The sequence below is a fragment of the Panulirus ornatus genome, chromosome 46 (assembly GCF_036320965.1).
Source record: "Panulirus ornatus isolate Po-2019 chromosome 46, ASM3632096v1, whole genome shotgun sequence".
NCBI lineage: Eukaryota > Metazoa > Arthropoda > Malacostraca > Decapoda > Palinuridae > Panulirus > Panulirus ornatus.
In genome coordinates this window covers 34,203,039-34,229,574 of record NC_092269.1, presented here as the reverse complement: position 1 = coordinate 34,229,574, position 26,536 = coordinate 34,203,039, and the positions used below count along the sequence as shown (strand labels likewise).

General features: G+C 39.2%; 1 protein-coding gene across 16 annotated transcripts in view; it reads right to left on the bottom strand.

Moving 5' to 3' along the window:
- LOC139763209 (uncharacterized) overlaps window positions 1-26,536 on the bottom strand; it is a 708,912-nt gene that overhangs the window by 4,137 nt on the left and 678,239 nt on the right. For 8 of the 16 annotated variants that reach the window (XM_071688992.1, XM_071688980.1, XM_071688983.1 and 5 more), the window contains 7 exons: window positions 25,377-25,565; window positions 24,987-25,199; window positions 24,270-24,381; window positions 23,973-24,061; window positions 15,604-15,798; window positions 13,445-13,687; window positions 12,098-13,097 (listed from right to left, as the gene is read on the bottom strand). In XM_071688992.1, the coding sequence (XP_071545093.1) occupies window positions 12,098-13,097; window positions 13,445-13,687; window positions 15,604-15,798; window positions 23,973-24,061; window positions 24,270-24,381; window positions 24,987-25,199; window positions 25,377-25,565 (2,041 nt within the window). Of the gene's footprint in view, window positions 1-9,581; window positions 9,601-10,134; window positions 10,224-12,097; window positions 13,098-13,444; window positions 13,688-15,603; window positions 15,799-23,972; window positions 24,062-24,269; window positions 24,382-24,986; window positions 25,200-25,376; window positions 25,566-26,536 lie in introns of all 16 variants that reach the window. The other 8 variants (XM_071688990.1, XM_071688989.1, XM_071688997.1 and 5 more) reach the window with 5 other exon arrangements.

Genomic DNA, 26,536 nt, shown 5'->3' with positions numbered 1-26,536 from the left:
AGTTAAGAGTAAATGTGAATAAGAGCAAGGTTATTATGTACAGTAGGGTTGAGGGTCAAGTCAATTGGGAGGTAAGTTTGAATGGAGAAAAACTGGAGGAAGTTAAGTGTTTCAGATATCTGGGAGTGGATCTGGCAGCGGATGGAACCATGGAAGCGGAAGTGAATCATAGGGTGGGGGAGGGGGCGAAGATCCTGGGAGCCTTGAAGAATGTGTGGAAGTCGAGAACATTATCTTGGAAAGCAAAAATGGGTATGTTTGAAGGAATAGTGGTTCCAACAATGTTGTATGGTTGCGAGGCGTGGGCTATGGATAGCGTTGTGCGCAGGAGGGTGGATGTGCTGGAAATGAGATGTTTGAGGACAATGTGTGGTGTGAGGTGGTTTGATCGAGTAAGTAATGTAAGGGTAAGAGAGATGTGTGGAAATAAAAAGAGCGTGGTTGAGAGAGCAGAAGAGGGTGTTTTGAAATGGTTTGGGCACATGGAGAGAATGAGTGAGGAAAGACTGACCAAGAGGATATATGTGTCGGAGGTGGAGGGGACGAGGAGAAGTGGGAGACCAAATTGGAGGTGGAAAGATGGAGTGAAAAAGATTTTGAGTGATCGGGGCCTGAACATGCAGGAGGGTGAAAGGCAGGCAAGGAATAGAGTGAATTGGATCGATGTGGTATACCGGGGTTGACGTCCTGTCAGTGGATTGAATCAGGGCATGTGAAGCGTCTGGGGTAAACCATGGAAAGTTGTGTGGGGCCTGGATGTGGAAAGGGAGCTGTGGTTTCGGGCATTATTGCATGACAGCTTGAGTGTGAACGAATGGGGCCTTTGTTGTCTTTTCCTAGCGCTACCTCGCACATATGAGGGGGGAGGAGGATGGTATTCCATGTGTGGCGAGGTGGTGATGGGAATGAATAAAGGCAGACAGTGTGAATTGTGTGCATGGGTATATATGTATGTGTCTGTGTGTGTATATATATGTGTACATTGAGATGTATAGGTATGTTTATTTGCGTGTGTGGACGTGTATGTATATACATAAGTATGGGGATGGGTTGGGCCATTTCTTTTGTCTGTTTCCTTGCGCTACCTCGCAAACGCGGGAGACAGCGTATCATTAAATTTTAGGGAGAATAAAAAGATGTTCTGGAAGGAGGTAAATAAAGTGCGTAAGACAAGGGAGCAAATGGGAACTTCAGTGAAGGGCGCAAATGGGGAGGTGATAACAAGTAGCGGTGATGTGAGAAGGAGATGGAGTATTTTGAAGGTTTGTTGAATGTGTTTGATGATAGAGTGGCAGATATAGGGTGTTTTGGTCGAGGTGGTGTGCAAAGTGAGAGGGTTAGGGAAAATGATTTGGTAAACAGAGAAGAGGTAGTAAAAGCTTTGCGGAGGATGAAAGCCGGCAAGGCAGCAGGTTTGGATGGTATTGCAGTGGAATTTATTAAAAAAAGGGGTGACTGTATTGTTGACTGGTTGGTAAGGTTATTTAATGTATGTATGACTCATGGTGAGGTACCTGAGGATTGGCGGAATGCGTGCATAGTGCCATTGTACAAAGGCAAAGGGGATAAGAGTGCTCAAATTACAGAGGTATAAGTTTGTTGAGTATTCCTGGTAAATTATATGGGAGGGTATTGATTGAGAGGGTGAAGGCATGTACAGAGCATCAGATTGGGGAAGAGCAGTGTGGTTTCAGAAGTGGTAGAGGATGTGTGGATCAGGTGTTTGCTTTGAAGAATGTATGTGAGAAATACTTAGAAAAGCAAATGGATTTGTATGTAGCATTTATGGATCTGGAGAAGGCATATGATAGAGTTGATAGAGATGCTCTGTGGAAGGTATTAAGAATATATGGTGTGGGAGGCAAGTTGTTAGGAGCAGTGAAAAGTTTTTATCGAGGATGTAAGGCATGTGTACGTGTAGGAAGAGAGGAAAGTGATTGGTTCTCAGTGAATGTAGGTTTGCGGCAGGGGTGTGTGATGTCTCCATGGTTGTTTAATTTGTTTATGGATGGGGTTGTTAGGGAGGTGAATGCAAGAGTTTTGGAAAGAGGGGCAAGTATGAAGTCTGTTGGGGATGAGAGAGCTTGGGAAGTGAGTCAGTTGTTGTTCGCTGATGATACAGCGCTGGTGGCTGATTCATGTGAGAAACTGCAGAAGCTGGTGACTGAGTTTGGTAAAGTGTGTGGAAGAAGAAAGTTAAGAGTAAATGTGAATAAGAGCAAGGTTATTAGGTACAGTAGGGTTGAGGGTCAAGTCAATTGGGAGGTGAGTTTGAATGGAGAAAAACTGGAGGAAGTGAAGTGTTTTAGATATCTGGGAGTGGATCTGGCAGCGGATGGAACCATGGAAGCGGAAGTGGATCATAGGGTGGGGGAGGGGGCAAAAATTCTGGGGGCCTTGAAGAATGTGTGGAAGTCGAGAACATTATCTCTGAAAGCAAAAATGGGTATGTTTGAAGGAATAGTGGTTCCAACAATGTTATATGGTTGCGAGGCATGGGCTATGGATAGAGTTGCGCACAGGAGGGTGGATGTGCTGGAAATGAAATGTTTGAGGACAATGTGTGGTGTGAGGTGGTTTGATCGAGTAAGTAATGTAAGGGTAAGAGAGATGTGTGGTAATAAAAAGAGTGTGGTTGGGAGAGCAGAAGAGGGTGTTTTGAAATGGTTTGGTCACAAGGAGAGAATGAGTGAGGAAAGATTGACAAAGAGGATATATGTGTCAAAGGTCGAGGGAACGAAGAGAAGTGGGAGACCAAATTGGAGGTGGAAAGATGGAGTGAAAAAGATTTTGAGTGATCGGGGCCTGAACATGCAGGAGGGTGAAAGGCGTGCAAGGAATAGAGTGAATTGGAACAATGTGGTATACCGGGGTCGACGTGCTGTCAATGGATTGAACCAGGGCATGTGAAGCGTCTGGGGTAATCCATGGAAAGTTCTGTAGGGCCTGGATGTGGAAAGAGAGCTGTGGTTTCGGTGCATTATTATATGACAGCTAGAGTGTGAGTGTGAACGAATGGGGCCTTTGTTGTCTATTCCTAACGCTACCTCGCACACATGAGGGGGGAGGGGGTTGTTATTCCATGTGTGGTGAGGTGGCGATGGGAATGAATAAAGGTAGACAGTATGAATTATGTACATGTGTATATATGTATATGTCTGTGTGTGTATATATATGTATACATTGATATGTATAAGTATGTATATTTGCGTGTGTGGACGTGTATGTGGGTGGGTTGGGCCATTCTTTCGTCTGTTTCTTTGCGCTACCTCGCTAACGCGGGAGACAGCGACAAAGCAAAATAAATAAATATAAATAAATAGAACCTCAATAACCATTCACAGAAATTTCATGCACATAATGAGTAACTTTATCATATCACTATCCTATTGGTACTTGCTACTGTAAAGTTCTGCACAACCAACCTATTTGGAAAAAATCTGGGCTACATGCCCTCTTCTTTTCCTAAAGCCATCTTGTTATTCACCAACAAAGGCATCACTAATCTTTTTAGCAGAACCAATGTCATTCACATCCAGTACCAATTAGGCAAGTTTTGCTGGTCTTTCTCATGCATACCCCAAGACCTAGGCTAATCATACACTGGAAGTCATCTTGGCTGGGATGAAATCCTACATCTCTCCTTTCACTACACCTTTACCTCCTGATTGTGGTCTGAAGGATATTGCTTTGATGTATGTCAAAGATAAAGCACACTGGGGCATGAAATCCCTCCCCTCCCCTGAATCTAATTCTGCCTTAATTTCTGCTCAATCTGACCTTCAACTTATAAATAATTTTGGTCCTCAACCAGAATTTCACCTCAAATAAGTTCTTCAATTCAACCGTTCCTCCTATTTTCAGACCTGATCAATTTATACTTCACTCTCCAAATTTTCTTGTTTTGCCCCCACTGTTTTCATCTAGCCTCCCAGCATCTACTGAACCTAAGCGCCCCCAATCTAAATTTTCATTTGGTAATGTCTTCTGAGTACTGTACTTTTCTAGTTACAGGTGGGCAAACTAAGCAGTCCACGTGGCATATCTTCTCATAACCTACGGACCACCTTTTTGTGTTATCAGTTAGTCTAATGTCTAAAGCGCTGAACCACTTGTGTTTTATAAGGATACACATCAGAAACCTACTCAAAATTTATCTGAAATAGCAAAGTCCATGGTAATAACATAAATCACTTCCCAATATGTACTTCATATACTCTAATATTCAAACCTAACTCCAGCAGAGAAATCCTTAGATTAGTCAGTTCTGCCAGTCATAAGGAAATTATTGTACCTCTTATGGTACAATCGACAAACTGAAAGCCTGTTAAACAGAGAAATCTTAAAACATTCTAGGATTCTGTAGAGCAGATAATCCAACTATTTCTTTGTAAAACTTTACAAGTGATTATCTACCTACACATGAGCAAAATGTACGTTCAAAACATACACTTCCTCTTGGCTTCAAATCTAGATTCCTCTCTGTATTGAGCCTAACTTGACTTTAATCTCTCATGAAACAATATGGCCAAAATATCAATGACATTCTCAAGAAATATTTCTTCTTTTCAACAAATAGAAAGTTTCCTACCTATATAGATAATGCAAAGGATGGTACTTAGCTTTTGATTTTTTTTAAGAAGTTTCTCTGGCAGATCTGAGGCTGGAAATCACTGAGTAAATCTGATCATAAATGGTGTATGGGTAAATGACTGAACTTTCAGTATAGAATACAGATGACTGTACGTAGATATTAACAGATAAAGTGAAGAAATGCTTTAAAAGAATGGGACATCCATAAATTTTTTCCTGAAATTTCATTTTTTTTTTTTTTTTGTCGGTCTCCCGCATTTGCGAGGTAGCGCAAGGAAACAGACGAAAGAAATGGCCCAACCCACCCCCATACACATGTATATACATACACGTCCACACACGCAAATATACATACCTACACAGCTTTCCATGGTTTACCCCAGATGCTTCACATGCCCTGATTCAATCCACTGACAGCACGTCAACCCCGGTATACCACATCGATCCAATTCACTCTATTCCTTGCCCTCCTTTCACCCTTCTGCATGTTCAGGCCCTGATCACTCAAAATCTTTTTCACTCCATCTTTCCACCTCCAATTTGGTCTCCCACTTCTCCTCGTTCCCTCCACCTCCGACACATATATCCTCTTGGTCAATCTTTCCTCACTCATTCTCTCCATGTGCCCAAACCATTTCAAAACACCCTCTTCTGCTCTCTCAACCACGCTCTTTTTATTTCCACACATCTCTCTTACCCTTACGTTACTTACTCGATCAAACCACCTCACACCACACATTGTCCTCAAACATCTCATTTCCAGCACATCCACCCTCCTGCGCACAACTCTATCCATAGCCCACGCCTTGCAACCATACAAAATTGTTGGAACCACTATTCCTTCAAACACACCCATTTTTGCTTTCCGAGATAATGTTCTCGACTTCCACACATTCTTCAAGGCTCCCAGGATTTTCGCCCCCTCCCCCACCCTATGATCCACTCCCGCTTCCATGGTTCCATCCGCTGCCAGATCCACTCCCAGATATCTAAAACACTTTACTTCCTCCAGTTTTTCTCCATTCAAACTTACCTCCCAATTGACTTGACCCTCAACCCTACTGTACCTAATAACCTTGCTCTTATTCACATTTACTCTTAACTTTCTTCTTTCACACACTTTACCAAACTCAGTCACCAGCTTCTGCAGTTTCTCACATGAATCAGCCACCAGCACTGTATCATCAGCGAACAACAACTGACTCACTTCCCAAGCTCTCTCATCCCCACCAGACTTCATACTTGCCCCTCTTTCCAAAACTCTTGCATTTACCTCCCTAACAACCCCATCCATAAACAAACTAAACAACCATGGAGACATCACACACCCCTGCCGCAAACCTACATTCACTGAGAACCAATCACTTTCCTCTCTTCCTACACGTACACATGCCTTACATCCTCGATAAAAACTTTTCACTGCTTCTAACAACTTGCCTCCCACACCATATATCCTTAATACCTTCCACAAAGCATCTCTATCAACTCTATCATATGCCTTCTCCAGATCCGTAAATGCTACATACAAATCCATTTGCTTTTCTAAGTATTTCTAAGTATGAAATTTCATATTATTGATAATTAAGAGGACCAATCCTCACTGTAGTCTATTCTGTACCTTTTTGCCATGTAACCCTCTTGACAGATGAGGCCAGATTTTAACTATTCTTTGAACTGTCTTCACTACTCCAATGATAACTGGACTGTTTTTCCAGATCATTATTTGAACTCTCAATCCTTACCCATTTATGATCAATCCATTTGCATTTGTAAATTTTCTTTCTCTTGAGGCATATATTTGTTATTTTCTTCAAGCTCCCTTATCTAAATGTGCAATTATTTTTTTCCTTTCTTGGCTCCTTTATTGTGTGCACCCCATGCTCGTTCTATGAGCTCAGAAGGAAAACAGAGGTCACAGAGGGCCTGTTGTTCATAAAACTGGCATTGTCTCATTCCTCTAGTGTTCTGCCAATTAACTGGATTCTTTACTTCTCTCTATCTCTAACTCTCTTATTTTAGTTTGTCACTTTTCACATCATAAAACTGGCATTGTCTCATTCCTCTAGTGTTCTGCCAATTAACTGGATTCTTTACTTCTCTCTATCTCTAACTCTCTTATTTTAGTTTGTCACTTTTCACAACACTGTATTCATGTATCCTTTTTGTCAAGTTTTGGCCTGCTTAAATACCTCTTGCCTATACATCTTATCACATGTAATACACTGCAGTTGTCCTTTTATGTCTTGCTTGTGCCAGCCAATTCTCTTTCTTTGTTTTACTTCTAAACTTCTATTTGGCAAGTCCATCACAACAGGTACCATCCCTACACACTCCCCATCCTTATTTACCCTTTACTTTATGTCCTAGAGATGTTCTTTTTTTTAATCCAAGGATAATCAATAACTTCATAATAATATCTTCACTCCCCACCATTTTTCTCATTTAACCTCTGATCATACTACATTACCATCCTTAGCTTTCGTCTTATCTACAATCTACATTTTCATCATGGCACATTTATCCTGAACAGTCTGCACAGTTTGCTATACATGGGATTTCCTATTTCAAACACACATGTTTAGGTGCACGCTTGGGAAATTAAAAAAAAATGATGCCTTCATGTTGCTTATAACTCATGCAGATCCAGGGGTGCCCAGTTGTTTCCAAAAAATTATATTAATTGGAAATGCTTCATCACTTTACAAGCTAATGTCAATGCTTCCTGCAAAACAAAGGTTGCGACGATTAATATCACTCATCAGTTCTTGAATGAATGAAACCACCCAAACAATAGGGAGGGCCTTTCTTACTGTTATGCTCCCTATCAAACACTATGTGAGGGATACTGCTGCACCCCACCTACTTTTGACTATGCTGCGAGAGCAATCTCATTGAAGAGCTTCTCATTCCCAAAGAGTCCATTCTTTCCCACTACTGACTGTGGGGCAGACAACAAGCAACTTTGAAACCCCTGGATAAGAGGTCCTGGGTTTATTACAGTCATAATATTTCTGTATGAAAGGACCAGTAGCTCCTTAACCAAAACCCCTCCTCCATTGTTTTCTCTTTAATTCTTTGTATTCTAGTAAATATGAGTTCACCTTCTTACTAAGTTTTGCCCTAATAACTTATGAAAATCATGTATGATTTCTAGTATGCTTTCTTTAACCTACAGATATAGCTGTCTACTAGTAATACATCTGACCTACTCTTCCAGCATTTGACATTCTTCTTCCCTTTGCATTACAGTTCTGCAAATTCAGATTTATGGTTTTATCTGAATTCCTTTTTCTTATTTGGGCATAATATAATTTTTTCTCTAGTTCCTCTCTTAGCTGCCTTTTTTTTTCTATTGACCATCCAACCAAAACTTTCATTATTTGCAAGTTTATTGTCATACTCCATTCTGAAAGCATTCACATGTTTTCCCCTCTTGCCACAACTACATTTTATTACATATCTCATTAAATCAATCTTAGTGACACCACCTTCAATGCCCAATGCATTAACCTATAAGCGACAATTACAGCAGGGCCTAATTTTTGGCAGCTGCAGTGAATTACTGTGAGGTGCATTTTCATCTGTGTGCTCGCATGTAACAAGTAACTCTAATCAAAGTGCTGGGAGAGGATCCTAGTATCTCAATTAAACAAAATATAACATGAGGGGGAGGATGCAACCCTTGAGTGCATGCTCTCTATGCCCTAAGTTAATTTATCCTTGTTTATATTTACCCCAGGACCATTCTAAATGGTGCACTACCTCCAGTAGCAAGCAAATGTAGATTCCTTTGGAGTGAAAAGTTCTTTGAACTGAATGTACTTCCAATGATACACTGCCTTTTCTTTTTCCACTTTTCTTGATCTTTCCCATTAAGTGATAGCCTAAGTCTAAAATAATTTCTAAAAACTGAAAATACCATCGTCAGGGATCTTAGTGCAGCAAATCTAAATGTGTCCAAGCATACAAATTTTAATTCATTGTATTTTCCCCTATTTTTCCATTTTCTTGCCAATATATCAAAATCTGAAACACTAAGATATTTTGTGAATTACTTTCTTAATTAATCCAAATTTCTTCACCTGTCAATTTACCAGGGACATGCTAGTCTTTGCTCATGAGTTTTTGTAGTAAATTCCTATATCCCTTACTCTATCATTATGACTGAATGACATAATTCAAATATCACCAATTTGTATCTTCTAAGCCCTTATGAAAGACCTAGTGCCAACATTAGCAATCTGTATTTTGTACCTTATGTTTCACTATTCCAATACTTCCTACTTACACCAAGTCGTGATATGAGCAAGCACCAGAAATGTATAAACTTGATCATAACTGCTCCAGATACTTCCATGTGAGAGAAGGGTATGTAGTACAGCCTCCAAGATGCTTTGAATGCCAATTCCCTAGAAACCCAAACATTTTGAAAACTGCTGGTGTTGAGCTCTTGTCTAGCTTACAGGGACCTGGGAAGGTTTCCAAACCGGAGAGTGGACATTTGGTCCAAGTTCTGTTATTAATTGTGTGTGATTTTTCTCTGAAACCCAAAATATATCCAAAACATGCACCAAAAGGCAGAACACGGGTTTTTCTCCTAAACCTACAATGCACCCCATGTTAACGTCTCTGCACGCCAATTAGTCCATGTTTATGTTTTGCTTTTCAGCAAAATTGAAATGTTTGAATGTGCTGTAATCACTGCTACCATAAAAGAAAAATAAAATGTTAGAATTTTCAAAATGCATGCAAAAAGTTCTATCTTAAATTGCAATTAATAATTAGTGCAAGTGTTAGTTATCTAATGAATGAAACTTACAAGCATGCACAAAAAAGTAAGAGTATGTGAATGAGGGGCTCATGCAAAAGGAACCATGAAATGCTGCATGCAAATATTTCACATGGCTAAAATATGCATAAAGTTGGTCTGTTTAGTCTCTTAAACCAGTCAATGTCTACAGTCCATAGTCTACCTACAGTCCACTTACATGAGTAGGTTAGATTCAGCTGCAGACAATCGGCATCAATAGGCATTTCCACATGAAATAAAAGTCTTCAGTAAATTAATTGAGAACTTCATTAATTAATAAGAAGGTCCACTTTCAATCTACTGAAAGACTGGCCTTTATCACATTATTTTCTAAATGCTGTGTTAGCAACGTTCCGACAGGAGGAGATAAGAAAACAAAAAGAGAGAGAGATAATTTCGGGTAGTAAAAATGATTAATTATTGATGATCCACTCTTGCTTTTCACTTTGAATAATGCCAGTAACAAGATATAGTGCACAGTACAGCATATCCAAATAATTTTCTTTTGAAAATATGAAATCAAGTAAAATACTTTTAAAAATAAAGCTACTTCAGTTAATCATTTTCCTATCAAAGGTTAATGGTTAGTGACATTTCACAACCAAGAAAATGGGGTGAATATGTTAATCATGATAGCAAGCAAAGAAAGTAAGTTAAAGATTTATTTCAAATGAGAGTCCTTGGAACCAATGCAGTTGCCCAAGCAACATCCTTCCTAACCTAATACTTACTGAAGGGCGCTTTGTATGAGGGGCCCGAGGATGAGCTCCAAACTGCCCGCACTGCCCCTCCGCGCATGCCCGCCCACACCCCCGATGTGCTGTGAACAATAACACTTCCCTCAATCACCGCCCAATGCCCATGCCCGCCCACAGCTCTTTGCTTACCTTATCTGCAGCAACCACATCTTATCCAGGAGACTCAAAAAATTAAAGGTTGGGAAGTTAGAGGAAAAAGTTGACTACATCTGTTCCGGTACTGATGTTTTATGCCAAAAACCATCAAATTCATGATCTTATGGAAAATTCAGTACTGGAACATAAAAGTACAATTTCTTTCATCTAGAAACCCTTCCTGTGGGGATTTCAGTTACGTATAAATATAACCGAGATGCTGTTGTGGAAAGAACATGCAGGTGCCGTGGGTAAAAGCTGGAGTGCAGTGCACGAGAGTAAGGGTGATTGCAATGCTGTGGGCAAGTGGCTGGGGTAGGACACAGGAAACAGACAGGAAGCAGCTGTAGCGTGTGCGCTAACGATCGCAAGGATTAATTTATGTCCTTTATGACTGAGTATGCTTAAGTTAACCGTGAAGTGATCTTGTGCTGGTGATATTACCGGTCAATCAAGTAATCCCAAATGTTTTATGAGTAATTCATGCAGCGTTGGCTTAACTTGGACATCTTTTTGAATCATGTTCCTTTTGCTAAATGTGCTTAAGGCAGCTATGATATTAGGCTTAGAAAAGGGAAAATATGGATTACCTGTTAAGCTCAAGTTAGTTTTAGTATATAACTAAATTAAGAGCTTTCTGGGCCTAGCTGATTAATATCTGTTATTCATTCCTGCATAACTGAACAGCTGCTCCATGTCTCTTCCTGACCATTATTCTATTATGCATATGAGATATAAAACACTAATAATACAGGCAGTCACAAAGTGTCAATCTGTCAAATGTTCAGATTGCAATATGGGATGGACTGTCTTAAGGCCTTGAAATGAATCAAGAAATTTATTTGATAAAAATGACAAACACTTCATTACTTTCTTTTAGTCTTCACAGTATATTAAACAAGGCCTTGAGTAATTGTCTACGAAATGCATTCCTCATGTAGATCACAATCACAAAACTCACAATTAAAACTGACTGCGTAAAAGGTACTTCCTCTATGGAAATGATGCAATAAATCACATGACAAAAAAGGGGTAAAGATCAGGTTACTATTCTTTTTATTTCAGTTTGAATTTGCTGATCATAGATGGAAAGAAAAATTCCATAAAGTATAAATTTACGATGTGAATGTGAGCTGCAAGGATCATGACCTCACTATTAGGTAAGTTCAGAGAAAATATAAGAAATAGTGAAGGACACTGTAACATGAATGTAATGATTTTGCATTTGTTTTAGGTTACGGTAAACTCGGAAGCGTGATGAAAGTACTAATGGCATGGCTAGGATGGTACATACCATATCAGTACTGAAATTGTGCATGATGGTGCATTTAAGACTAGAATAAGCAGAATGTGTCGAAATAGGCCAAAATGCTGATAAAATCATGCACACCAATCTGGATCCTACTGCAATCATATAACTTTTGATACAAAGGAACTTGAAAAAAAAAAAGAAAATGAAGTACAAAAGTTTGGCAGGAGACAGAAGTACCAGTAACTTGTGGAGTACATAATACCACTAACAATCCTTCAGAAAATATCACAGATGGATGGAATGATAAGCAGACTGATACTGGTGCAAGGTGTAAGTAACGATGTGGATAGATTTGCTGGTAGGGCATGCTACAGCACACTAAGACTGCAGGAGAGGGATGGACTGTTGGGATTTGGTGCTATGATGACATATTTCTGCTACACTTAAAGGTCAGGTAACAGCTGCAGGAAGACTTTGAAGAGTGAGTGCACTGTAAGGTACTGAATATGCATGGAAGGAAGAAATATTGTGTAAGCAGCAGTTACTTACTTGGTTACCCTCTGGTCCGTGACCCTTGATGTTGCGCCCTAGTGAGTTAGACCACTCTGTCTCCTCCCTGTATGCATCCCAGTTATACACCTTCCAGTGCAGGGCAGAGTGGGCCAGGTTAGTCCCATTTGTTGTCTGGATGCCTTGACTCATTTCTGTTGCCTTTTTGGAGGACTGAGGTTTGCTAGAAGCCCTCTGACCCGGGTTAGAATTGTTAGTTTGCGAGGCAGTGGTGCGTAATGTGTTGGTCTGAGAGCCAGTAGTTCTCATTAGAGGCTGCCGGCTGTTTGATGGCCGTGGCAACGTTGAGCTTCCACAACCCGTAACAGGAGAGCCAGAAGGAGCAGGTGAGGAGCTCATAGATGAAGAAATAGGAAGTCCGACAGAATTGTGACCGAAGTTAGATCCCAGTTTCAGAGGAGGTGAGGTGTACCCGGATCTCTGTAAAGAGTTAGTATCGTTTTCACTATCTCTGATGGTTGGGCCGTATGACTGAACTATGTGAGTGGAAGAATCATTACTGTGAACGGAGGATATGATTGAACTTCTAGGTCGAGGAATGGGCTGATTAATGGGGAGTTGTGAAGTTGATGTTAAAGTATCGAGATCATGATAGTGGATGAGAATGTTAGTGGAATGTTGAGTTATTGGCTCAAGGCTTGGGTAAAGGCTATTAGACTTAGACTGTCCAGACTTTAGTTGGTCACAATGGGAGCTGCAGTTGCTGTAGTAAGGCTCAGGACTGTCACATGTGGTCGAATTGTCATAGCTGTTGTGGTCGAAGCTAAAGTTCTCATAGCTGTGGTAGTCGTGGCCTTTCAGATCGTCAAGGTCTGGGCTGTTGGATGCAGATGAGAGCTGGTGGTTGTGGTTATGGGATATGTCTTTGTTGAAATTATTTTGGGAGCCGCTGGTCAGGGTCGAGTCAGCTGAGATACTCACGCTGGAGCTCCCAACGCTGATTCCAGAGGTTACCGATGACTGTGGACTCGGCTGCGGTCTAAGCAAAGAGGAACAAGTATGGAGATGTGTTAAAAATTCACACGTCACACTTTAGAGGATTATGATCAATAACTGACATGATTTTGTAAACATTCAATTTGCCTGATTTTTTTTTTTTTAAGTATCATAATGAAAATATATGGAAACATTATTCAACAGATTCTTTATGCATCTAAAATTTTTATTATATAACAAACCATTGCTTACATGTAAAAGTGATACAAAAAATATGGAAACAAAAGAAAAAATCATGAAAGATGACACAATAAAACCTACAATGTTAGCATGCATTCAGTAAATATCAACAAGGTTAACAGTACAAAACAGTACTAATATCATATTCACTTTAAAACAGCTGTGAAGTGAGATCCTCTCTCATTTGTGCCATTTTTCAAGATAGCAGCTGAAGTAGGTACAAAGCCATTTGCTGCAACAAAACCACTAGTTTCCTCCAAGAAAGCTGACGAGTCTGGATTGGATGCTTCACGACAAAGAGTTGGAGAAGCTCTATTTGCACTGTTGGTCACCAAAGCCTTCACACTCGGACTGTTTATCATCACTGGTTTATGTGAAGTACTACTAGTAAAGCTATTAAAAGAAAAAATCAGAGATGTTTGTTAACAATTTATCAAACAGATTAAGCACTAATTTTCTATGTACACATCATGTTATGATTTACCAATTACATTATTTCACATTAATCAAAGGATTCCCATAAAAGTGCCTACTTCCATTTCATGCACATTTCTATCAATAATATGGTGCTTCACTAATAACATACAATTGATGTGAAGATAAAACATTTGTGCTATCTCTCACTATCAAAGAGTGGCATCCATAGGAAGGCTATGTTTCCTGATTCTGAAACTTAAACATGTGTATCTTTTTTTTGAAAACAAAATCTCAGAATCTCATCTTTTTCTTTTAAGCTACATTACTATAAGAATCATTATCATTATCATCATAATCTTAATTATAATCATATTAATCATAATTTTTTTCTTTTACATATAATCACTGTTTTCCACATTAGTGAGGGAATGCCAATAACAAAGAAATGGCCTCATTCGCTCTCATCCACTCTCTAGCAGTTATGTGTAATGCTCTGACACCACAGCCCCCAATCCAGAACCAGGTCCTACAGACCCCCTCGGCTGTTTTCCCAGGCAACTTCATGTGCTCCAATTCACTCTCTCCCTTGCAAGCTCTACACCCTCCCACACATTCAGGCCCCAAGCACTCTAAACCTTTTAAATCCCAACTTTTCATCTCTAACTGGATTTCCCCATTCTCCTTGTTTCCTCCAATTCTGAAGCATTTATCCTTTTTTCAACACCTGTGTTCATCTTATCCATGTGTTCAAACCATTTCAGCATTCTGCACTTACCTCTCTCAACAAAACTCTACTCATTTCCACAACACTTTCTTACTCTTTCAATATATGTACATATACTTACTTGCCTTCATCCATTCCTGGCACTAACCCATCCCACAGGAAACAGCATCACTACCCCCTGCTTTAGTGAGGTAGCACCAAGAAAACAGACAAAAAGGCCACATTTGTTCTCACTCAGTCTCTAGTTATCATGTGTAATGCAACGAAACTACAGCTCCCTATCCACATCCAGGCCTAACAGACCTTTCCATGGATTACCCCAGACATTTCACATGCCCTAGTTTAGTCCACTGACAGCACGTCAATATATATGTATATTAATACATCAATGGTTACAGTTTGTTCACCATTTGTTCCCATACCATTCATCACTTCATGGAAGATGGCTGGGGCTCCAGGATGTTCAACAACTTGCATGACATTGCACATCTCCAACACAGACCCAGCCTCACCAAAAAGCATGCATCCCCCTCCCTCCATATTCACACACACACAATACTTCCCTGGAAAAAGTGCACCCTGCATTCATCTCATACATTCAAATCATCTTCCATGAGGCCTTTCTGTTAAACCTATCATGTGCTTTCTCCAAAAACTAAATACTACATGCAATTTGCTCTCTCTCCAAGTATTTCTCACAAAAAATCTTCAAACTCATGATCCACACATCCTCTACCTCTCTTAAACCATACTCTACTCCCAAGTCTGATGATCTGTGAGTGCTACAATCCTCTCAATCACCACTTTCCTTACCAGGTATACTCAGCAGACTTGTATCTCTAGAATCTGAGCATTTCCTTTCATTCCCCCTTGCCTTCACATAGGGGCACTATCGTGCCAGCCTCCAGGCACCTAACCTTGGGCCATACAAATGTTGAATGAACTGTCATCCCCATCTTAAGAAGTAAAGATATAACAGTATTATCTATAGTTTTTTTATTTATCATGAATAACTTTCCTTCATACAGCAACAGTATATGGCACAATGGTTAGGCAATCTCAACCGTGCATGTCAATCCCTATCCCTATGGTCTCCATGTTACCTATCACCCCCTTCTCATGACTAGCACAAATATAATTCAAGACCTGGGCAACATGAGAAACTCACCCATAGCTTGAACACGATGTACTAGTAGAAGCGGATGCAGATGTCTTCATAACCCCTATGTTATTGCCAGAATCATTATGGCTTCTGAACGCTCCAGGTGAGTCTCCATTTGAGCCTCTACTGCAGTTGGCTAATGAGGAAAGACCTTCAGAAGACTTCACACGGGAAATGGCAACTGTGGGTGCTTGAACAGCTCTGCAATATAAGCAAAGGATAAAGCCTCTGTAGCAATATTCACTTGAGAATACACATTTCTCATATTTTCATTACAAAATTCACAAGTTAACTCGAATGAAATCCTTTCAAGTATCCTGATGTGATACTGTACATGAAAAAAAAAAAGGACCAAAATTGTTACTGATAAAACTACCTATTCTGCTATGAAATTTTGCAACTACATTTCATCTGCTTAAAGATTATCAAAATATGTCAAAGGGGAAAAATATAATCTGGCCTCCTGGTACTACCTTAATAATGCAGAAAATGGCAAACAAGTATAAACAACAGCAACCTTTCCTCACTCTTTTTTTTCATATGTCCAAACCATTTCAACACACTCTTCTGCTCTCTCAGTTACACTCTTTTCATTACCACACATCTCTCTTACTCTTTCATTACTTACTCGATCAAACCACCTCACACCACATACTGTCCTCAAACATTTCATTTCCAACACATACATCCATCCTCCTCCGTACAATCCTATCTACAGCCCATGCCTCGCAACCGTATAATGTTGTTGGAACTACATTCCATCAAACATACCCATTTTAGCTCTCTGAGATATCATTCTCTCTTCCCACACATTCTTCATCGCTTCCAGAACCTTTGCACCTTCCCCCACACTATGACTCACTTCCATGGTTCCATTCGCTGCTAAGTCCACTTCCAGATATCTAAAAGACTTCACTTCCTCCAATTTTTCTCCATTCAAGCTTACATCCCAATTAATTTGTTCCTCAACTCTGCTGAACCTAATAACCTTGGTCTTATTCACATTTACTCTTAACTTTCTCCTTTCACACACATTTCCAAACTCAGTCACCAACTTCTGCAGTTTCCCACTTGAGTCAGCTACCGGTACTGTATCAGTGGCGAACAACAACTGACTCATTTTCCAGGTTCTTTCATCCTAAACAGACTGCATACTCGCCCCTCTCTCCAAAATCTTGCATTTACCTCCCTACCCAAACCATCCATAAACAAATTAAACATCCATGGGTTCATCATACACCCCTGCCGCAGAATGAACTTCACTGAAAACCAGTCACTCTCCTCTTCCTACTCATGCACATGCCTTACATCCTTGGTAAAAACTTTTCACTGCTTCTAGCAGCTTACCTCCCACACCATATCCTCTTCAGACATTCCACAAAGCATTTCTATCGACCCTATCACATGCTTTCTCTAGATCTATAAATGCCACATACAAATCCATCTATATTTCTAAATATTTCTCACACACATTCTTCAAAGCACACACCTGATCCACACATCCTCTACTGCATCTGAAACCACACTGCTCCTCCCCAATCTGATGCTCTGTACATGCTTTCACCCTCTAAATCAATACCTTCCCATACAATTTGCCAGGAATACTCAACAAACTTATGCCTCTGCAGTTCAAACATTCACCTTTATCTCCTTTCCCTTTGTACAATGGCACTATAAATGCCTTCCACCAATCCTCAAGCACTTCACCATGATCCATACAATGAATATCCTTAACAACCAATCAACAACACAGTCACCCCCTTTCTCAATACATTCAACTGCAATACCATCAAAACCTGCCACCTTGCCGGATTTCATTTTCCACAAGGCTTTCACCACCTCATCTCTTAACCAAACCACTCTCCCTGACCCCTCTCACTCTGCACACCATCCCAACCAAAACACCCTACATCTACCACTCCATCACCAAATTCACTCAAACCTTCAAAATACTCACTTCACTACCTGTTATCACTCCCCCCCTTGCCCCCTTCACCAATGTTCCAATTTGTTCTCTTGTGTTTTGCACATTATTTACCTCCTTCCAAAACATCTTTTCTTCCTACAGTTTAATGATACTCTCTCACCCCAACTCTCATTTGCCCTCTTTTTCAACCCTTACACCTTCTTGACCTCCTGCCAGTTTTGTCTATACATCTCCAAGTCAGTGGCACTCCTTCCTTGCAAGTATCATCCAAATGCCTCTCTTTTCTCTTTCACTAACAACTTTAGTTCTTCATCCCACCACTCACTACCCTTTCTAATCTGCCTACCTCCTACCTTTCTCATGCCACATGTAACTTTTGCACATGCCATCCCTGCTTCCTTAAATACATCCCATTCCTCAGCCACTCCCCTTAGTCATTTGCTCTTACCTTTCGCAATTCTACACTCAATCTCTCCTGGTATTTCCTCACACAAGTCTCTTTTCCACTCTCACTTACTCTTACCACTCTCTTCTCCCTAACATTCTCTCTTCTTTCTTGAAAACCTCTACAAATCTTCACCCTCACCTCCACAAAATAGTGATCAGCACATTAACATCCAAAACTCTCTCTTTTACACGCTTATCAATTAACAGATAATCCAATAATGCCCTTTGACCATCCCTCCTATTCACATACGTATACTTATGTATATCTCTCTTTTTAAACCAGGTATTCCCAACCACCAGTAATTTTTCAGCACACAAATCCATAATCTCTTCATTTCCATTCACAACACTGAATACCCCATGTACTCCAATTATGCCCTCAACTGCCATATTGAGAGAGAGAGAGAGAGAGAGAGAGAGAGAGAGAGAGAGAGAGAGAGAGAGAGAGAGAGAGAGAGAGAGCATGCTGTAAGACTTGAAGGGAAGTAAAGAAAATGCTATAAAACTTTTATCTCTTGGGAAAACTACTCTAGCAGAGTTGAATTACTTACTTTAACTGGGGTCATAATAAAAAAAAAAGAGTATTCATATACATAAAATAAAAGAAAAATGGATATGATTAAAAAGTTTCATATTATCTTTTTTTTTTATTATACTTTGTCGCTGTCTCCCGCGTTTGCGAGGTAGCGCAAGGAAACAGACGAAAGAAATGGCCCAACCCCCCCCCCCATACACATGTATATACATACGTCCACACACACAAATATACATACCTACATAGCTTTCCATGGTTTACCCCAGACGCTTCACATGCCTTGATTCAATCCACTGACAGCACGTCAACCCCGGTATACCACATCGCTCCAATTCACTCTATTCCTTGCCCTCCTTTCACCCTCCTGCATGTTCAGGCCCCGATCACACAAAATCTTTTTCACTCCATCTTTCCACCTCCAATTTGGTCTCCCTCTTCTCCTCGTTCCCTCCACCTCTGACACATATATCCTCTTGGTCAATCTTTCCTCACTCATTCTCTCCATGTGCCCAAACCACTTCAAAACACCCTCTTCTGCTCTCTCAACCACGCTCTTTTTATTTCCACACATCTCTCTTACCCTTACGTTACTCACTCGATCAAACCACCTCACACCACACATTGTCCTCAAACATCTCATTTCCAGCACATCCATCCTCCTGCGCACAACTCTATCCATAGCCCACGCCTCGCAACCATACAACATTGTTGGAACCACTATTCCTTCAAACATACCCATTTTTGCTTTCCGAGGTAATGTTCTCGACTTCCACACATTCTTCAAGGCCCCCAGAATTTTCGCCCCCTCCCCCACCCTATGATCCACTTCTGCTTCCATGGTTCCATCCGCTGCCAGATCCACTCCCAGATATCTAAAACACTTCACTTCCTCCAGTTTTTCTCCATTCAAACTCACCTCCCAATTGACTTGACCCTCAACCCTACTGTACCTAATAACCTTGCTCTTATTCACATTTACTCTTAACTTTCTTCTTCCACACACTTTACCAAACTCAGTCACCAGCTTCTGCAGTTTCTCACATGAATCAGCCACCAGTGCTGTATCATCAGCGAACAACAACTGACTCACTTCCCAAGCTCTCTCATCCCCAACAGACTTCATACTTGCCCCTCTTTCCAAAACTCTTGCATTTACCTCCCTAACAACCCCATCCATAAACAAATTAAACAACCATGGAGACATCACACACCCCTGCCGCAAACCTACATTCACTGAGAACCAATCACTTTCCTCTCTTCCTACACGTACACATGCCTTACATACCTCACTTTTTTAAACTAACAAGAAATTATTCAAATTCAAAATAAAAACATTTCCATGATAGAATAATATGTCTTAATGTTCATGCGGTCAAAAAAACTATGATGAATGGCTTCAACTTTGGATATCAAATAAATTATCAAAAGATAAACACAAATTAAATAGAAAATGTGGATAAAATAAATTCTGTAAAGACCTAGTTCCAATAGAAAAGCAAATTGCAAATTCATAGTAATTCTCACCTGAACATCCTTGAGTGCTTTAAAAATTCTATAAAACTTTATGGAAATACTATCATTTGGTAAAACAAATTATAATGACTGTCCAATGTGCGGGTCACAGGCTACACTTTCCAATATTCAAATGAATTTAGAGGCATGTTCATATTTAAAGCTTTCAGTGCTACTAGCTTGATCAAACATCTGTTAGGGTCCCTGAGCTCCTTATGTTAAATAGCAGGTAATGAAAAGTGCCTAAATAATTCCTTCTGTAAACATCACTTTTGGGTATTTGTTCAGACACCAAAATGAGAATGAATAAAAAGCTGAGAGACAATTTACCATGATGTGTCACTATAAAGGAAGTGCAGCTACAAATATAATCAAATCCAAATTTTCAAGGCAAAATAGATACTTAACCACATGCCAAATATTTGTAAAAACTGACAGAAGGCAGACTCTATAAACTGGGAAAAAGATAGTATTTCACTTATTAGGGAGATCACGCATACAATAATTATCATGATTTATTAATTAATTCAGTCACGAGTCCAGTAAATATTTGGTAATCAAGTGTAAAAGTTGAACAATAACAAATGTTGTGTTACTGCAAAATATACAATCATGTGAATATACAAATCTCATTTCTATTCAACACATCACATATATAAAACAGGACTAGGGTAAGGCAAAGGTAATAACTTCTAATATACAAAGTACTATAATTTTTACTGTTTCCATTTAACTCTACCAGAAACCACTAAAACTGAATCTCAAACAGCTACTTGAGTGGTCAGTATGAATTCATATATTACATTTCTTCTCTTGCTAATGATCAAATTCTATCACTTCAGAGGCATAAAGTACACAGTGTTTTTGCTCAGACTTCAAAAAATGAATGCAAGAGCACCATTTCTTAGCTTGTCCATTTTCATGCTTACTACAGAGACCTTTAACCACATCGCACAGATTTAAATCATCTATTATTACCAATAGGGTGACAATCAAATGCTGCAGGCAAAGATTTTGCCCTGGTCAATGTCAATCATTGAATTTCCTACCCAAGCACCTGCACTGGCTGCAAAAGAAGCAGTGCAATGTTGTTTACTGTCACTTCTAAAATACAGAAGCCTGTTTTATACCTAGGCAATGTAAAGAAATGAATGTAAAATATATGCAAAGCAGTGCACTGCTAACACAACTGAAGTTGTATTGCCACCATTCATGAAAGACAACCTGACCTACATAGCGTATTTAAACATGCATGTACATAATATCTAATCTGCATTATCTGCTTCTGCCAGGAGTCACAAAAGCAAAATTATATACGGAATATAATGCACATAATACCGTTCATACTTAAAAATAAAGCATATTTCTCTTTAAGTCTGTTATTGATATGTAAAAAAAAATTTCATGGAAACATTGCTAACCAAGAATGGATTTTACATTAACAAACAACTGACTCATAACTGAAATTTCACCAAGCCCAAACGCTTCACCAGAAATGAGCTTTTTTGTACTCCTTACATATCGAAATTCAAAACAGTCAGAGCAAGAAAAACAATGACGGGGCCAATACCTTAGCCTGTGATTTGCTGTTATCCTTTAAAGCAGGACACTAACAAGCATATCCTTCCTTTAATAGCTAAGACATATGGGACCTGAGTCTTGGCATTGCATGAAGACAAATCAACACGAATAAAGTAATTTCTGGTAGTCAAAGAGGACTATACCAATTTTCCTTATTATGCAGAACACATGAAAATGCTCACACAAGACTTACGTGTCAGCAGGAAGGGATGCATGACAGGAAGTAGACTGTCCTCCTCTAAACTGTCTCGGGTAAAAATCAATGCACCTATGTTTTTTCTTATTACAATAAAAGGAAAATGGAACATAAAGTATATTTTCCCTTGTTTACTCCAGGATACATTCATATAAGAGACTCTTTAAATCTAATCATACTGCTAATCAAACTTGCTTGCCAAGCCTATCCAAAGTTGCTTGATTAATAAGTACTGAGTCAATTTTGCCTTTCTCTGAAATATATCCTTCAGACACCCATAGACAAGCCAAGAAGCTCACTACTTTCCACATGACTTTCGTGATGTGAAACAACTGTGTTCTGTTAACCAACTGATCCAGTTTATAGTGGTGAACACAAACAATTAAAAACATACTGACAAACTTACTGGGAGGAATGCAACTGTAAAATTTTCAATGATATGACATCTATAACTACTAGGATACAAAAATATGCTTGGAATATCTTCAAACAAAAACTGCATTCAATTAATTTCAGTCTGTGCTAAGTCCCCAAAATCTATGTAATTCCAAGTAAGCTTTTCTAACTCACAGGCAATGATTTTTCATATCCACACATGACTGTGTGTCAAGGTCTGCCCCTAGAACATTACTTCATTATTTGCATTTGCGTACAGTAAGAATGATGACATGTTTCAGCTTTGACTAATTGCTTAATTTTGGTTTTAACTTTATGGAAGCTTTTTACAATTTGGTATGACTTTTGAAGCTGTCTTGTGCCTTGCAGCATCTGATGGGATAGTGCATTAAAAGCCAAATTCGATGAAAGACATAGAGTCTCAGCCATACATTACACCTTCATGGTCAAAACTAGAGGTATGTATATAACTATGGTGGAGTCTGGTGGGTTGAAATATTTACACACACAAGGAGGGGAGCAGGGAATATAACAACATTAAGTAACAAGGGTAAAGAGAAATAATATATCAAAACATTACTAAAGAGCATAAATAATAGATCTAAAAGTGAAATATGCAATCATTTTCAGTTATTTGTGTAATATAAAGAGCTCTAAATAAGACAGCTTTTTAATACAGCATATCCCTGGGCAGTGCATTTATCACTGGAAACAGTTTTCTTTAAGTATGAACAGTAGTATTGATGTTACTTAAATCAAAGTCTTAGTGTAGTGTACATCTATAACTGAAAGAAAATCTGGATGTTTGTATGCTGTAAATTCAATGGCATACAGTACCTGATTCCCCTCGGCAGACCACAACTTTGTTTATTAGCCATGAAAGTACCACCTGTTCTATTTGTGTAAAGGGCCTTCATTTTAAGTACATCCATCAAGCAATAAATAAAATTGACTCTTTAACTGATTCAATGCATATGTTGGATATATCTATGTTCAATGGGTGGTGTCTCATAATTTGGATTACTGTATTGTCCCGTAATTAGTAAATGATCCTGGAATTTTCTGTACAGGTGCCCTCCCAAAAAATTGACCTTTATGATCCTGTTGTCTCCTGATCCATGCTTACTTCTTGCATAGTATTATCCTTGAATTAGCAGTCCTTTACAACAGATTCAGTTCGAGAGTTCACAAAGATAACAAAAGATTAATATTCAATGCTACACATTATGATCACTCCTAAAGAGATCAAAGCAATATGTCAGGACTTAAGGGACAAGCAGGTGAGCAGCAAGTTCAAGATGAAAGTCCCAAGCTGTGAATTTTACTTACATCACAATATAGAGTTATTGCCCAAGCCTAAGATGGCAGTCACCTGCTTTGATCTGATCGTGGCAAAACATTTTCTCCACTTTACTGTCTGATGAATTTAACAAATAATGACATGAAAATCAAATTTGTAATTAAATGTTTTCCCTTGTGTCAATTCTGGAGTCTTCAATCCCTGCTGCTTAGACTTGGAACAATAAGAGTCCCAAAGTAGAAGGCAGCTTTGTGGGATTTACACTACTATACAGCAAGTTCTCTTTATAAAATTTCCTTGATGTAACAGTTCTCCTCAGCCTCCTATAGAGAGCAAATATTCACAACTAAAATCAAGCCAGTATATCTCCAGTCCTTTAGTATGGCCTTTGTTCATTTATTTTCAGTTATTATCACAATCAGATAATAATGTTAACCACACAATGTGTTAAACATAAAGGTCATGCATAAGGAGGATATACCTTGGGCCAGGTGGTCGCAGAGTTCCATTAACCATGCCTCCTCCATCTGGGGCTCTTGCACTGGTTCCTTCTCCAGAGGTGTCCTGAGACTAAAGAGAAAAATAACCTGAGAATACACTCTTGAAAAAATTTTGCATTTCAACTTCAATTTTTACATAAAATAAAATAAACGTAAATCATATCTGTTACAAAATTACTCATTACTTAAATGTATCATAAAGCTGTGTATCCTTGCTACTGTGCAAGAAAAAATAAAGCAGTGATACATTATCACTGGTAGTAAAATGAAGACCTTACCTTATGACTGGCTTTGGGTAATGTATTTGTCTTGCTGGTGGGTGAGGGAGTGTATGGCGGAGGAGGAGATTCACCATCAGCTGGAGGAGTTGCCTTTCGGTCACTTGAGTTACTGAAATAGACTTGTGGTTAACTTCTATGGGGAAAACTGAATTTCACACCAATTCAAATGTAAGTACTGAACATGATACCACCCAGTGTAGTCCCAGTTGCACTGAAACCTCGGAAAAAGGTGAACATTCATCGAAGATCCAACCCATATTCTTCCTCTTAATTCATATATGTCCAATCCTATTTATGTGATACTGATAATGTCACTGCACAACAAATAATGGGGAAAGATATTGTTATTCTAAAGAAAAAGATGAGAGCAGATGGAGAACTGCAAACAAAGTGTTTACAGAAATAAAGTCAGAAACCATCAAGGTCAAAAACCTTAACAAAGGGTGCATAACGATAGTACTAATGTCTCATGAACTAGGCATCTATTTTGACAGTGACTTAATTTTCCCTCAAAGATAATCCAGGCACAAAGAATGAACTTACCCAGAGACTTTGGCGTGACAACTCTTGGCACACGACAGAATAATTATCACAAAGTATTACTGGTCAACTCAGCCTGACTATGGAGTCAAAATATGCTATCACTAACGTTTTCTTTACACTAATGAATGACATGAAGAAATCATTTCTGTAAAGCAACAATAATGAATTAACCTTTTTGAGCGTCGTGGACTTTTGTGTCGTTTCGTCTTTGGAGAGGTATACTTGATTTTAATGGTCTTAGCAGTCTCAACCTTAGTGTAAGGGATCTCCTTTAACTCTGCCTCTGTTAGGCCCTGTGTCTTTTGAAGATCAAACTCTAGGTGTCGGCGAAGTTCATCAGGTAGCCGGGTATTTTTGGCTTCAGAGGGAGACCGAGACCGAGATCTGGGAAGTATGTAATCTCTTATTCAAATTTGCATGCATATATATCTTACATTTATCAAATGCTACAGCATATCATCCATGGAATTTCTTGATTTCATATCATTACTCTGATGATGAAGATCTTTCATTAAGAGTCAGAATCAAAACACTCACTACCACATCATTCCTCAACCATACCTGTGTTTCCTGTGTCGTTTTTTGTTGGAATGCTGGTGATGAGAGTCAGCCTCTGTGTCAATACCCGAGGGCTGGTAGCCACTCTTGTGAGACAAATCACGCACAGTAGCTGTGTTACCTCGTACCTGAACCTCACCTGCTTGCACCTGTGCCCACTGAGCATCACTGTTCACCATGCTCCCTCCTGATCTGAAATTCAAAAAAAGTGTAATATAAGAATTCACTTTATTGTACTGTACCTACACTTTTTTCAGTCTTGTAAGATGGCTCTCTTCTAAACATCACTTCTCTATCATACTTATGAGAACAAGAATCTTCAGTAAAACTATATATATAGTATTCACCTATCATAAATGTCAAACTACTTATCAGTGGATTATGAAGCACACTTGTCTTGGTGAAGAGACAAATAGGAAGATTAGGAAGCAAAGGTGTAATATGCGCCTTTAAAAGCATATCAACATCATCATATGAGATGAACTAAGGAGGTAATGAACTTAATCTGATAATGGCTCTGCAACTGGCATACAAGTCTTATACTTCATAATTCTAGATCAGAGTGGGAGCACACTACTTATAGAAGTTAAACTCATGAAAAATGAGTCAAGCGGGTCTGTGTCTGAGACCTTTACAGAGCAGCTGAATCATAGCTAACCAAGCTGTTCATTCTCCCATTCTCAAGTGAACAGTAAATGGGGTCCTGGTTTAAGCTAGTACATACATATGTATTTCATACTGTTTTCTGCTCCAGGAGCTGGCCACATTCACCAGGCAGGACCACATGTCAATAAGTGTGATGATGGGAACATGTTTATGTGAGGAAAGTGGTGAATAAGTAAGGTTATGTTTATGTGAGGAAAGTGGTGAATAAGTAAGGTTTAAGTTTTCAGTGTCTTCAGTGTGCATCTTGGACATGCCAAGTCATCTATAAGATGTGCAAAATTGGTGCTTGTAACACTGGACTGATTAATGGTGTCCAGAGCACATACAGGAAAGTGTAAATCATAAATGCCTGAGGAACATAATATCAGTTGGGAGTATGTTTGGTTCACTGGAGTTTAAGACTTGATAAAGAGGGTGCTTGTCGAGTTATTAAGGAGTGTATAATCTTGTTTTGTCAACATCAACGTTATTGTGGAGGAGGTATCTCTCAGTGTAGG